At 41.9% G+C, this 12,567-nt stretch overlaps 1 protein-coding gene across 5 annotated transcripts in view; it reads left to right on the top strand.

Moving 5' to 3' along the window:
* Positions 1-12,567, top strand: part of COL14A1 (collagen type XIV alpha 1 chain) — a 167,934-nt gene that overhangs the window by 120,707 nt on the left and 34,660 nt on the right. For all 5 annotated transcript variants that reach the window (XR_012086990.2, XM_072999288.2, XM_072999286.2 and 2 more), the window contains 5 exons: positions 67-153; positions 1,153-1,206; positions 3,439-3,534; positions 5,241-5,294; positions 5,931-5,984. Coding sequence is in view for 4 of the 5 variants with exons in the window: in XM_072999288.2 (XP_072855389.2) it covers positions 67-153; positions 1,153-1,206; positions 3,439-3,534; positions 5,241-5,294; positions 5,931-5,984 (345 nt within the window). In the remaining variant the exon portion in view is untranslated. The remainder of the gene's footprint in view (positions 1-66; positions 154-1,152; positions 1,207-3,438; positions 3,535-5,240; positions 5,295-5,930; positions 5,985-12,567) is intronic.

The following is a 12,567-nucleotide window of genomic DNA, read 5'->3' on the forward strand; positions in this document are numbered from 1 at the left end:
AAATAGGATTAATTGGAAATTGGTCACGACATAACCCTTCCCACTTTTTTTCTTTCGCCTCCCTAGAGGGATGAGGAAAACTGCCCAGCCCTTCCTCATGCTTGCTCTTGTTCTGAAGCCAGCAAAGGCCCTCATGGCCCACCTGGACCACCGGTAAGGTGACCTACTAACCATGTGACTTTTATAAACTGTCCCATCCTTAGTTTTGGCAAGTCTTCATCCTTCCTGTGTTGGGAACATGGCTTTGTTGACCTATGCAAAAAGGAGAGACCCCTTAATAGCCTCCACCCACTCAGTTGTTAGTGGCCTGAATGCTTTCAACAGCCAGGGTAGGCAAACATCTACTGAGGAGGTGGCGGCCCTGCAGCAGTCAAGGACCTTGTCAACTTCAATTGACGTCACAGGCTGAAATTGTGTTAAAATTTCCAGGCAAGGTGATGTGCTGGACGTCTCAGTTCAATCCACTGAGGAGATATCTAGGTCCTGGCGGATGGCCTCCACTTTTTGTTTTAAAAAGGCCGCAAATAGGTCACTGTTTTGAAATAGAATCCTTTATGTTCTGTGCTTTACATAGTTCTAAGACTGCTACTTTCTAATTGTAGTTATATTGGTATTCTAGTCACGTGAAGTTCAAATCCATTGGGTTGGATCTGAACAATGCCATACTTTATGTAGTAGACTAACTGAAATCAGTATGACTTAACTTAGTCACGACAAACCTGTGTCTCCTTGACTTCAATAGATCTGCCTAATGCTAGACGAGAATGGCCCAGCACCTTAGGTCCTGCAATGTACAGCACTCATATGCTGCACCGTGTAAACATTTTCGTTGCTTGATGTTGCTCTGAAAGTTCACCCAAACTCAGCAAAGTGGCCCAGTTCATTTCATTCTGTTTGACTGGGGAGTTGGCGTAGTGTGGTCTCCTGCAACCCGATGCCCTTGAGATGTCTTGAACTATAGCGTCACTATTCCTTAGCCATGCTGGCTGGAGTCAGATAGTTGGCATGGAGTAGAGTATCCTGGAGGAAGATATGGCTGGCTGGATGCTGAGCAGGAACTCTGAAAAGAAGAATCCTGCTAAATGAAAAGGCACTGCAACATTAGGCTGTAAATTGCCGTTGTTTCATTCTGACCCTGACTGTGTTTTACAGGGTGGTCCAGGTCTTCGAGGTCCAAAGGGGACCCGTGGTGATCATGGCCCAAAGGTATTTTGTCATTCTACTTCCTCTTGTGTAAATATTCAGTCGCCACCATCCTTACCCACTAGAATGATCTTTGTCTCAGTGCTCCGTATCTGGTGCCTACTTTTAATATAGTTTTCTTTTCCCACAGATGGATATTATTGCCAGAAAAATAATGTTTTGAATAAGGACTTTGTGGAAATTAATTAGAGGGTTAATAAATGCTGTGGTTCTCTAGAATGGCTGGAATTCCAGGCTTTTCGTGACAAACATAAGTTTTCATTTGGGGGTGAATTCTCTGGCTTTTTTATTCAGAATTCATCATTTTCAATATATGCTTATCTGCAGAGTCCCAGAGAACTCCAAAGGAAAGGAATTGCAATTTATTTTATTTTATTTACTGCCCATTTAACCAATGGTCCTTTGGGCAGTTTGCAAACAATCGCACGAGACAAAATGACTTCTGAGTGCTCTATACCCTAGAAAGAGTTGCCATAAGTCTTAATTTATTTGATGACATGCAGTCATTATTATATTGTATACTGTAACATGCTATCAAATCAATTCTGACTTATAATGACCCTTTTCAGAGTGTACTAAGTAGAGAATGCTCAGAGTCGTACTTCATTTCCTTCTTCTGGAGACACCTTGGGACTTTCCAGCTTGCCCAAGGCCATAGACAGGCTGGCTGTACTCACTGGCTCCACAGTCAGATATCTAAACCATTGAGCTCTCTAGCCAACTATTATTATTCTAAAGATAAAGGTTCCCCTTGACATTTAGTCCAGTTGTGTCCGACTCTAGGAGGCGGTGCTCATCCCAGTTTCCAAGCTATAGAGCCAGTGTTTGTCTGAAGACAGTTTTTTGCGGTCACATGGCCAGCACAACTAGACACGGAACGCTGTTACCTTCCCACCGTGGTGGTACCTATTTATCTACTCGCATTTTTACATGGTTGCAAGGAGCTGGGACAAGCAACGGGAGCTCTCTCCGTTGTGTGGATTCGATCTTATGACTGCTGGTCTTCTGACCTTGCAGCACAGAGGCTTCTGTGGTTTAACCCACAGCGCCACTACATCCCTACTATTATTATACTTGGTAAAGGTTCCCCTTGACATTTAGTCCAGTTGTGTCCAACTCTAGGGGGCGGTGCTCATCCCCATCTCCAAGCCGTAGAGCCAGTGTTTGTCTGAGGACAATTTTCTGTGGTCATGTGGCCAACGCGACTTGACATGGAACGTCGTTACCTTCCCACTGAGGTGGTACCTATTTGTCTACTCGCATTTTTACATGCCTTCAAACTGCTAGGTTGGCAGGAGCTGGGACAAGCGACGGGAGCTCACTCCGTCACGTGGATTTGATCTTACACCTGCTGATCTTCTGACCTTGCAGCACAGAGGCTTCTGCAGTTTAACCTGCAGCGCCACCACATCCCTACTATTATTATACTAGGGCTTTACAAATAAGGGTCTTTCTTAAGCCTCTTCAGGCATGCTAATTCCACAGCTTGGGAAAGTTGCATTTTTGTTCAATAAAACTACCAGCATCTCCCAGGGAGTACACGCAAGTGGCTGCACTGGCTGGGAGATATGGATCTGTGGGTCCAAAAAAAGTAATTTTTCCAAGCTCTGGTTCCAGGGATGATACTATAAAAGGCATGATAGAAATCCCTCCATAAGGCATTAGATACAGAGACTTCTATACGTATACTGTTATAAATTGCTTAACCCTTTCTAAAAAGATCACGTCATTGACCACCCCTCCCAGGCCTCACTAACATGTTCAACAGGACTCATCACTCTTGCAAGCAGATAGAAAAAACATAGTTATTTTTTGGCAGAATGGTTTTCCTGTTTGTTTTGTTTTTGTTTATGTAGGAAAAAAATTGGTGTTGTTGGTCCTCTCGTGTCAGGTATGCTGGAATAAAGCATATTTTCTGCATCCTGCAACTACAGTCCCCCCCTTTTTTGACCTAATATGTTGGTCCCCTCTGCCAATGTTGACTTTTTATTGTTTTTATTAAGAAAAAATGGAATGCAGTATATGATCTTGTCAGTGCTTGGGAAAGAGGCCAGACTGACTGGGGGGGGGGTGGTCTTGAGAGCTGAAGTCTTTTTTTAAAAAAGGAACATTTCCGTGCTGTATTTAATTCATATTTTAATGTGCCATTCCATTTGGCTTGATGTTTTAGCAACATAAGCTGCTACTCGTTCCATATGTAATAGCTCAAAATGATGGTAAGCTTTTTGGTCCTAGGGACCAGATGGACCTCGTGGTGAGATTGGAGCTCCCGGTCCTCAAGGCCCTCCGGGTCCACAAGGACCAAGTGGACTCTCCATTCAAGGACTTCCGGTAGGTTTACATATTAGATTTTTATTTAAATATGTCTTCTAAACAATCAAGAGCTACAGCTCTAAATACGTGTCTCTAAGGAATGATGGCTGGAGAGAAATAAAACTCATGGGCTTTCTCTTGCTATTCATTTAGCTGTTGTGGGAAACAGACTGCTGAGCTAGATAAGCCATTGGTCTGATACTGGAAGGCCCCTATTACATCTTCTGTTGAAACCTTAAGATGTGTAGCTTTATCCGTTATCTTTTGTTATGGTTCCTTGTTAGAATGCTAACAGGCACATAATTTACCTCAACTTGGACGAATCCAATACACTGGGTTTCAGAATTTCACCTGAGCTTCCATCCAGGATAATTCTTGAAAGTCTTTCCATTTGGCTGCAAAAGCAGAAGATACAGAATTGTTCCTAAATGTAACATCTTCAGATGTTCGGTGTTAGTAGATCTAGAGGGGATTAGAAATGTGTGCTGTGATCTCATCTGCCGTTTTTAGTTATTTACTCGTGTATTCTAAATATTTTTACCTTATCTTTCTCCTAAGAAAGGACCGAAGGTTGCTTAAAACACAATATTAAATCTAAAAACAGCGCATCATTCAAATATTAAATGAAGTAATAACACTATTTTAAGAATGTTAGTTAAAACATTACTGAAACAGATTTAGAAGCAACAAAATGTAAGCCATCTTGTTTTAAAACCCCTCTCAGACAGACAGTCACTAAGGAAAAGTTTGCCTGGAGAAAAAAAAAGTATTTGCTATCGGAAGTACAGCAAAGAGGGTACCAGCTTGGCCTCCCATGGTAGGGAATTCCAGAGTCTGGGAGCAGCCACCAAATGAACCTGTGAAGGTGGTGGGACTGAGAGAAAACCCTCTCCTGACGATCTTAACACCCAAGCAGGCTTATAAAAGGAGACATTGGTCTTTGAGATAGCTTGAACCCAAGCCATTTATGGCTTTATAGGTTAAAACCAGCACTTTGAATAGAGTCCAGAAACAGATCAGCACCAGGTGGAGCTGCAGTAATGGACCTGGGTTGGGGGTTATGTGACACATCCTAGTTTCCTTTGTTTCCTGGGAAGGTCTGAAGGAAATGTGTGTCACTGCATGAAGAAAACATGTAACTGCATTCCAGAAAACATGATCACAGTGGTCTGCATGATCAGGAACCCCAACAAGGCCTTTCATGTTATTGTGTGCTTTTATAGCTCTGATTTACATTTCAAAGAACAGCAGTGATTCAGATAAGGTTAAACAAAGTGAAGTCCTCTGCATTTCAGTGGGAGAATTAAGCACATGCTGAGTAATCTTCCACCGAAAATCAGTGGGATGTAAACACATCTATCTTTGGCTAAAAGGCATCATTTCTCCACCAGGAAGTGGGACTGTCATATGGTCCTCTGGGGGACCCTGGCAGATTCAAAGGGGGTGGGTACAGACAGGAAACAATTCTTGATACAGAAGATTATATAAGTCTGTGTGACTTATACAATCCTGATTCAGCCTATATTCATATTGTGTTCATGGCCATGACCAAAAAAAGGGGTGAGAATGGCTGATTTATAACTCCTATATAAGGCTCAATCTAGGATTTATTTCATTCTAGAAAGAAATGTTGTTATTTTTTATCATTTTCTTCTGAAGAAAGAGGGGGGAGGGGAAGTACGCTGTTGACTAAAACATGTAATTCCGTAATTATTTATCAACAGGGACCAATTGGTGAAAAAGGAGAAATGGGAGAAATGGGTCGTCCTGGTCTACAGGTAACTGTTGAGCTAATGGGTTATGTCATATATGTAAACTGAAATATAAAGTTCCAAATGTTTAGCTGATGATTGGATTCTTCAGGGACCACATTATGGTTAACGATGTTACCAGACAGTTTTAAGTTAGATTGAGGGAGAGTGAAGTGGCAAATCTACCGCCTCATTTGCAGCCTTACATCCTACGCTGGCCAGGACAGAATGTGTGTGGAATAGTTTTATTAGGCTTTTCGTGTTAAATCCTCCCCATTGGAAGCACCTTTAAGTTAGCATAGATAACGGGTCTCATCCTGGCTATTCTCAAGGCATTGGAGCAATTTTGGATCTAGCAGACCTCCAAGGAGGTCTTGGAGGCATTTCCTGCCCCAGAACAGTGTTTATACTTGCAGTCTCTGATGCTTGATTTCCATCTATGGAGCTTTCTGTAGACCAAACAGGCACAGGAGCTGGTGGAACTGCATCATTTCATTCACATTCACTGCTGATGAAGAAATCATTCTAGGTATTTCACATTAGTCCCATAACTGGGCTTCTTAACCTGGGGTCAACTCACCACGGATATTCTGGTAGTGCTGCACCAATGTAAATACACAGTAGGAGTCCGGCCATTCTCTGCTTGCTTTGTCTTTTATGCAGGGTGTTCCCGGAGCATCTGGAGCCCCAGGACGAGACGGAAACCAAGGCCAAAGGGTAAAGTGAAGTGACTAATAACAACTAGATTTCTATCTCTGATTTCTCTGGTTCACTATTTTAATTTCTACTCTCCATTTATCAGATGCCCTTTGTGCGGTCTCTCCCAATCACAGGGCATCTCTGGGGCTGTTTCTGTATGTGACATCAGTTGTTGTTTTTTAATCTGTCATAATGAGGAAGAATAGAAGGGTGGCTCCTAGGTTTTTGTTCTGAACCGATCACTTAAGGATGGTATGTTTGCCTAGAACAGTGGTTCTCAACTTTGGGTCCCCAGATGTTCTTGGACTAAAACTCCCAGAAGCCTTCACCACTAGCTGTGATGGCCAGGATTTCTGGGAGTTGTAGTCCAAGAATATCTGGGGACCCAAGGTTGGGAACTGCTGGAGGAACTATGAGAAATCATTTAAAAATCTGACTCTGTTCAATTTGTGAATTCTTACAAGTGATCACCTAAGGGTGGTGAGAGCTGGTTTGGATTCAGATTTTTGAAATTGCAATAAACACATTTTCCTTTTATGAAGGCTTAATGCTTTAATATTTGCAGAACAGCCTCTGTCCAGGTATGGGAGTCTCTTAAAGTCAGAACATACCCATTTATTTATTTATTTATTTGTTTGTTTGTTTGTTTGTTCGTTTGTTAGTTAGTTAATTTGTTTGTTTGTGCTGTGCCCATCTAGATCTAAGTCTGCTCTGGGCGATTAACAATAAAAATGGAATAAAAACAATATAATATAATTTTAAAAAACAGTAATATAGTCCAAGATGGGGAAAAGAGAAAAAAATTCAAGTGATGACATGAGGGGAAGCCTGCCTAAAGAGCCAGGTCTTACGTCTGCTCTTAAAAACACCCAGTGAGGGAGCTAGACAGATCTCTTGGGGCAGACTGTTCCAAAGGCGAGGGGCCACTGCCGAGAAGGCCCGGTTTCTTGTTCTTTCTCTCCGGGCCTCCCTCAGCGTTAGGCTAGAACAAGTGGTTCGGGTAGATTTAACTGCCTGAAATTGATGCTCTGAATTTTGCCTTGACCTAATCCCACCAACCTATGACTATCTTTTTGAAAATAGTTTCCTTCACCATTCAGGAACGAACTTCTGCCCTCACTTATGCTCCCTGCCCCCTTCTGTTAGCCTCAGTGCCACCTCGGTGCCCCCTCCAGCAAGCGTGCTAGTTCTACATAAGCTCTTTTCAGCTGTTCAGAAGTGTGTTGCTTGAATGTATGAAGAAGGGGAAAGGGCTAGTCCTTCCCTCCTTTCTTCATTCCCTGCATGTGTAGAATAACAGTGTAAAGAGGTGGCAGCATTTGGGGGCCCTCGGTTTTATGAGAGGTCTCAGGGCTCCCAAATGCACGGAGAGGACAACAACAACAGAAGAAGAAGGGTTATGCTCTGCTCTCCTCACACTTCCAAGTTAACTTCATCGCCATATTGAATATGTTATATACACCTCCCTAAAAAGAAGTATAATTGAATTTATGAGCAGGCATATATATAAGACTGTGCTGACCGTTTTCACTTTTGAAAATATTACTATTGTATTTTAAGTAATTTTTTGGTTTTTCAGTAAAACAAAATGAAAAGAAAAAAATGCACCTTAAAGACTTTTTTTCCATGTGTGCAAACGGTGTGTCTGTGTTCTGAGGCTCCTGTCGTTTTCAGCTGTAAGTCCCCATATGAACACTCCAGTGATTTTTATACATGTGAATGTCTGCATTTTATTTCTCTTTTCATCCACCAGTGTAGGATAAATGTTAAGGAAGAAACAATCCCTAAACAGATACAAAATAATTAATGTAAGGCTCACAAAGGCTGCAGTCCTCAAACTTTTTCCCCATATATATGCCTTATTGAACCTGCACTGGAACTGAACTTTAAACTTCAATTTTTTAAAAAAGGGGGAAATTCAGCATCTGTTAGTTATTAGAAAGGTGGCGATACCAACGTATTACCTCAACCTGTTTTTATTAATCCTATTCTTGCAAAGTCACTGGTGCAGCCAGCCTTCTTGTATTCAAGTGCTGTGAATTTGAGTTTGCTTAGTTGTCAGTTTTTTAAACAAGGTCCCTGCTGAGAACGATGGGTGTGTGTTCTGCACAGCAGAAGCTGTCCAAGAAAGTCTTGGCTGCAGTTACACTGCATTAGCTGTATTTAGTCAAGAATTTCTGTGATTTGCTCCAAGAACAGCACAGAGCAAGTTTCTGAACTTGAATTTGAGTCTTCTAGTAGATGCTATAGAGTTCTCTTTGAGGGTGGGTGATGGGGTTGTAGTAAAGGGATTAAATTTAGGGAGGTACTGTATTGAAATATTTATTTTATTGGATCGTTTCTCCTGCACTCCTGTAAGAGAATATTATTAAATCTCATTCTTCACATTTTCAGGTATTTAGTAGCAGTAGCAGTAACATCTTCCCCCTGTAATGCTGTTATAAAACCCTGTTTAGAAATACATTATTGTTGTTTAGTCGTTAAGTCGTGTCCAACTTTTTGTGACCTCATGGACCAGAGCATGCCAGGCCCTCCTGTCTTCCACTGCCTCCTGGAGTTGGGCCAAATTCATGTTGGTCGCTTTGATGGCACTGTCCAATCATCTTGTCCTCTGTCGTCCCCTTCTCCTCTTGCCTTCACACTTCCCCAACATCAGTGTCTTTTCCAGGGAGTCTTCTCTTCTCGTGAGATGGCAGAGTATTGGAGCCTCGGATTCAGGATCCATCCTTCCAGTGAGCACTCAGGGTTGATTTCCTTCAAAATGGATAGGTTTGTTCTCCTTGCAGTCCAGGGGACTCTCAAGAGTCTCCTCCAGCACCACAATTCAAAAGCATCAATTCTTTGGTGGTCAGCCTTCTTTATGGTCCAGGTCTCACTTCCATACATCGCTACTGGAAAAACCACAGCTTTGACTATGTGGACCTTTGTCGGCAAGGTGATGTCTCTGCTTTTTAAGATGCTGTCGAGGTTTGTCATTGCTTTCCTCCAGGCATCTTTTAATTTCGTGGCTGCTGTCACCATCAGCAGTGATCATGGAGCCCAAGAAAGTAAAATCTTTCACTACCGCTATATCTTCCCCTTCTGTTTGCCAGGAGGTGATAGAACCAGTGGCCATGATCTTAGCTTTTTTTATGTAGAGCTTCAGACCATTTTTTTTTGCGCTCTTCTCTTTCACCCACATTACGAGGTTCTTTAATTCCTCCTCACTTTCTGCCATCAGAGTGGTATCATCTGAATATCTGAGGTTGTTGATATTTCTTTCAGCAATCTTAATTCCAGCTTGGGATTCATCCAGTCCTCCTTTCGCATGATTTATTCTGCATCTAAGTTAAATAAGCAGGGAGACAATATATAGCCTTGTCGTACTCCTTTCCCAATTTTGAACCAATCAGTTGTTCTATATCCAGTTCTAACTGTTGCTTCTTGTCCCACATATAGATTTCTCAGGAGATAGATAAGGTGGTCAGAGACTCCCATTTCTTTAAGGACTTGCCATAGTTTGTTGTGGTCGATACAGTCGAAGGTTTTTCCATAGTCAATGAAACAGAAGTAGATGTTTTTCTGGAACTCTCTGGCTTTCTCCATAATCCAGTGCATGTTGACAATTTGGTCTCTAGTTCCTCTGCCCCTTCAAAATCCAGCTTGTACTTCTGGGAGTTCTCGATCCACATACTGCTGAAGCCTACCTTGGAGGATTTTGAGCATAACCTGGCTAGCGTGTGAAATGAGTGCAATTGTACGGTAGTTGGGGCATTATTTGGCACTGCCTTTCTTTGGGATTGGGATGTAGACTGATCTTTTCTAGTCCTCTGGCCACTGCTGAGTTTTCCAAATTTATTGCATATTGAGTGTAGTACCTTAACAGCGTCATCTTTTAAGATTTTAAATATTTCAACTGGAATGCCATCACCTCCACTGGCCTTGTTGTTAGCCATGCTTTCTAAGGCCCATTTGTCTTCACTCTCCAGGATGTCTGGCTCAAGGTCAGCAACCACACTATCTGGGTTGTCCGGGATATCCAGATCTTTCTGGTATAATTTCTCTGTGTTTTCTTGCCACCTCTTCTTGATATCTTATGCTTCTGTTAGGTCCCTAACATTTTTGTCCTTTTATCATGTCCATCTTTGCACAAAAGGTTCCTTTCATATCTCCAATTTTCTTGAACAGATTTCTGGTTTTTCCCTTTCTATTATTTTCCTCTATTTCTTTGCACTGTTCATTTAAGAAGGCCCTCTTGTCTCTCCTTGCTATTCTTTGGAAGTCAGCATTCTATTTTCTGTAACTTTCCCTATCTCCCTTGCATTTTGTTTCCCTTCTCCTCTCTGCTATTTGTAAGGCCTCATTGGACAGCCACTTTGCTTTCCTGCATTTCCCTTTCTTTGGGATGGTTTTTGTTGCTGCCTCCTGTACAATGTTACAAGCCTCCATCCATAGTTCTTCAGGCACTCTGTCCACCAAATCTAGTTCCTTGAATCTGTTCTTCACATAAGGGATTTGGTTTAGATTATACCTGACTAGCACAGTGGTTTTTCCTACTTTCTTCAATTTAAGCTTGAGTTTTGCTATAAGAAGCTGATAATCAGAGCCACAATCAGCTCCAGGTCTTGTTTTTGCTGACTGTACTGTATAGAGTCTATCTTTGGCTGCAGAGAACATAATCAATCTGATTTCGGTATTGCTCATCTGGTGATGTCTGTAACAGCCTCCTTATAACTCACAAAGGGGCCATTACGTAACACTCAATCACTCTTCAGTACCACTGCCACCCACCATTCCCTCAAATGAAGCTTCAGGCCAAAGGATGATTTCAAAATAAAAATAAGGTTTATTGTGTACAACAAAAGGAATAGTAAATCACTTGTACGTAAATAATACTTTAATCACTATAATAATATCTCTCTCACACACACACTCTCACAGACTCTCACTATATAGCACAGATCTTATCTCACAGTATCTCCAAGCCCTAACCATCCCTAACTCAAAGCCCTATCTGACTCTCTCACACCATTCACTCCCCTTATATACAACAGCTCCACCCCTTATGTCCCACCCTCCGTCACGCCATTGGTAGATGATGTCATAGCTGTATGTAACAATGTCCATGTGTAGAGTCGCCTCTTGTATTGTTGGAAAAGAGTGTTTGTGATGACCAGCTTGTTCTCTTGACAAAACTCTATTAGCCTTTGCCCTGCTTCATTTTGAATTCCAAGGCCAAACTTTCCTGTTATTCCTTTTATCTCTTGACTCCCTACTTTAGCATTCCGGTCTCCTATAATGACAAGAACATCTTTTTTTGTGTCAGTTCTAGAAGGTGTTGTAAGTCTTTTCAATTTCAGCCTCTTCAGCATTGGTGATTGGTGCATAAACCAGAAGATAAAACATGGATTATTGTGATGTTGAAAGGTCTGCCTTGGATTCGTATTGACATTATTCTATCATTTTTGAGATTGTATCCCATTACAGCTTTTCCCATTCTTTTGTTGACTATGAGGGCTACTCCATTCCTTCTACGGGATTCTTGCCCACAATGGTAGATATGATAATCGTCTGAATTGAATTCGCCCATTCCTGTCCATTTTATTTCACTGACACCCAGAATGTCAATGTTTATTCTTGCCATCTCCTGTTTGACCACATCCAGTTTACCAAGGTTCATAGATCTTACATTCCAGGTTCTTATGCAGTATTTTTCTTTGCAGCATCGGACTTTCCTTTCACTTCCAGGCACGTCCGCAGCTGAGCGTCCTTTCGGCTTTGGCCCAACCACTTCATTAGCTCTGGAGCTACTTGTACTTGTCCTCCGCTCTTCTTCAGTAGCATGTTGGATGCCTTCCAACCTGAGGGGCTCATCTTCCAGCGTCATAACTTTTAGCCTTTTGTTTCTGTTCATGGAATTTTCTTGGCAAAGATACTGGAGTGGCTTGCCAGTTCCTGCTCCAGGTGGATCGCGTTTAGTTAGAACTCTCCACTATGACCTGTCCATCTTGGGTGTCCCTACATGGCATAGCCCATGGTTTCTCTGAATTCCTCCAGCCCCTTTGGCACAACAACGCAGCAATCCATGAAGGGGTTAAAATACATAGACTGTCCTTATTAATGGGATTGTCCTTATTGTCACTGACAGCTTATGAAAGGTAATAGGATGTGGGAGCAGAGCTTGGAAAAAAAGTTACCTTTTTTTCAACTACAACTCCCAGAATTCTAGCCATGGGATTTTGGGAGTTGGAAACCAACTAAATGACACTTCCAAACTCTCAACCACCCACCACTGTCATTATTTGTTGATTGCATTAAAGAAAAAAGAAAAGGAGGCATAGATCAGAAGCCAATCCATTCTGAATCCAGTAGACAAATAAAGAGGTCGGAAAATCAGGCCAACACTTTCTCAGTCCATTGTATCCACCATGTGGAGAGGCAACATATTTTTGCTTAGCCTTTTGAGGATGGTCCATAAAATTCTCAGCTGATCACTCCGAATTTAATGCATTCTAATGGCAGTTGTTTCCAAAGATGGTAAGATGGTAATTGAGCAGAGATAGGAGAAAGAATGCATGAGACAAGACTTGGAAAAGAAACAAGCCACAACTCTTTTTGTAAA

This window comes from Pogona vitticeps, chromosome 4, assembly GCF_051106095.1.
Source record: "Pogona vitticeps strain Pit_001003342236 chromosome 4, PviZW2.1, whole genome shotgun sequence".
Lineage (NCBI taxonomy): Eukaryota > Metazoa > Chordata > Lepidosauria > Squamata > Agamidae > Pogona > Pogona vitticeps.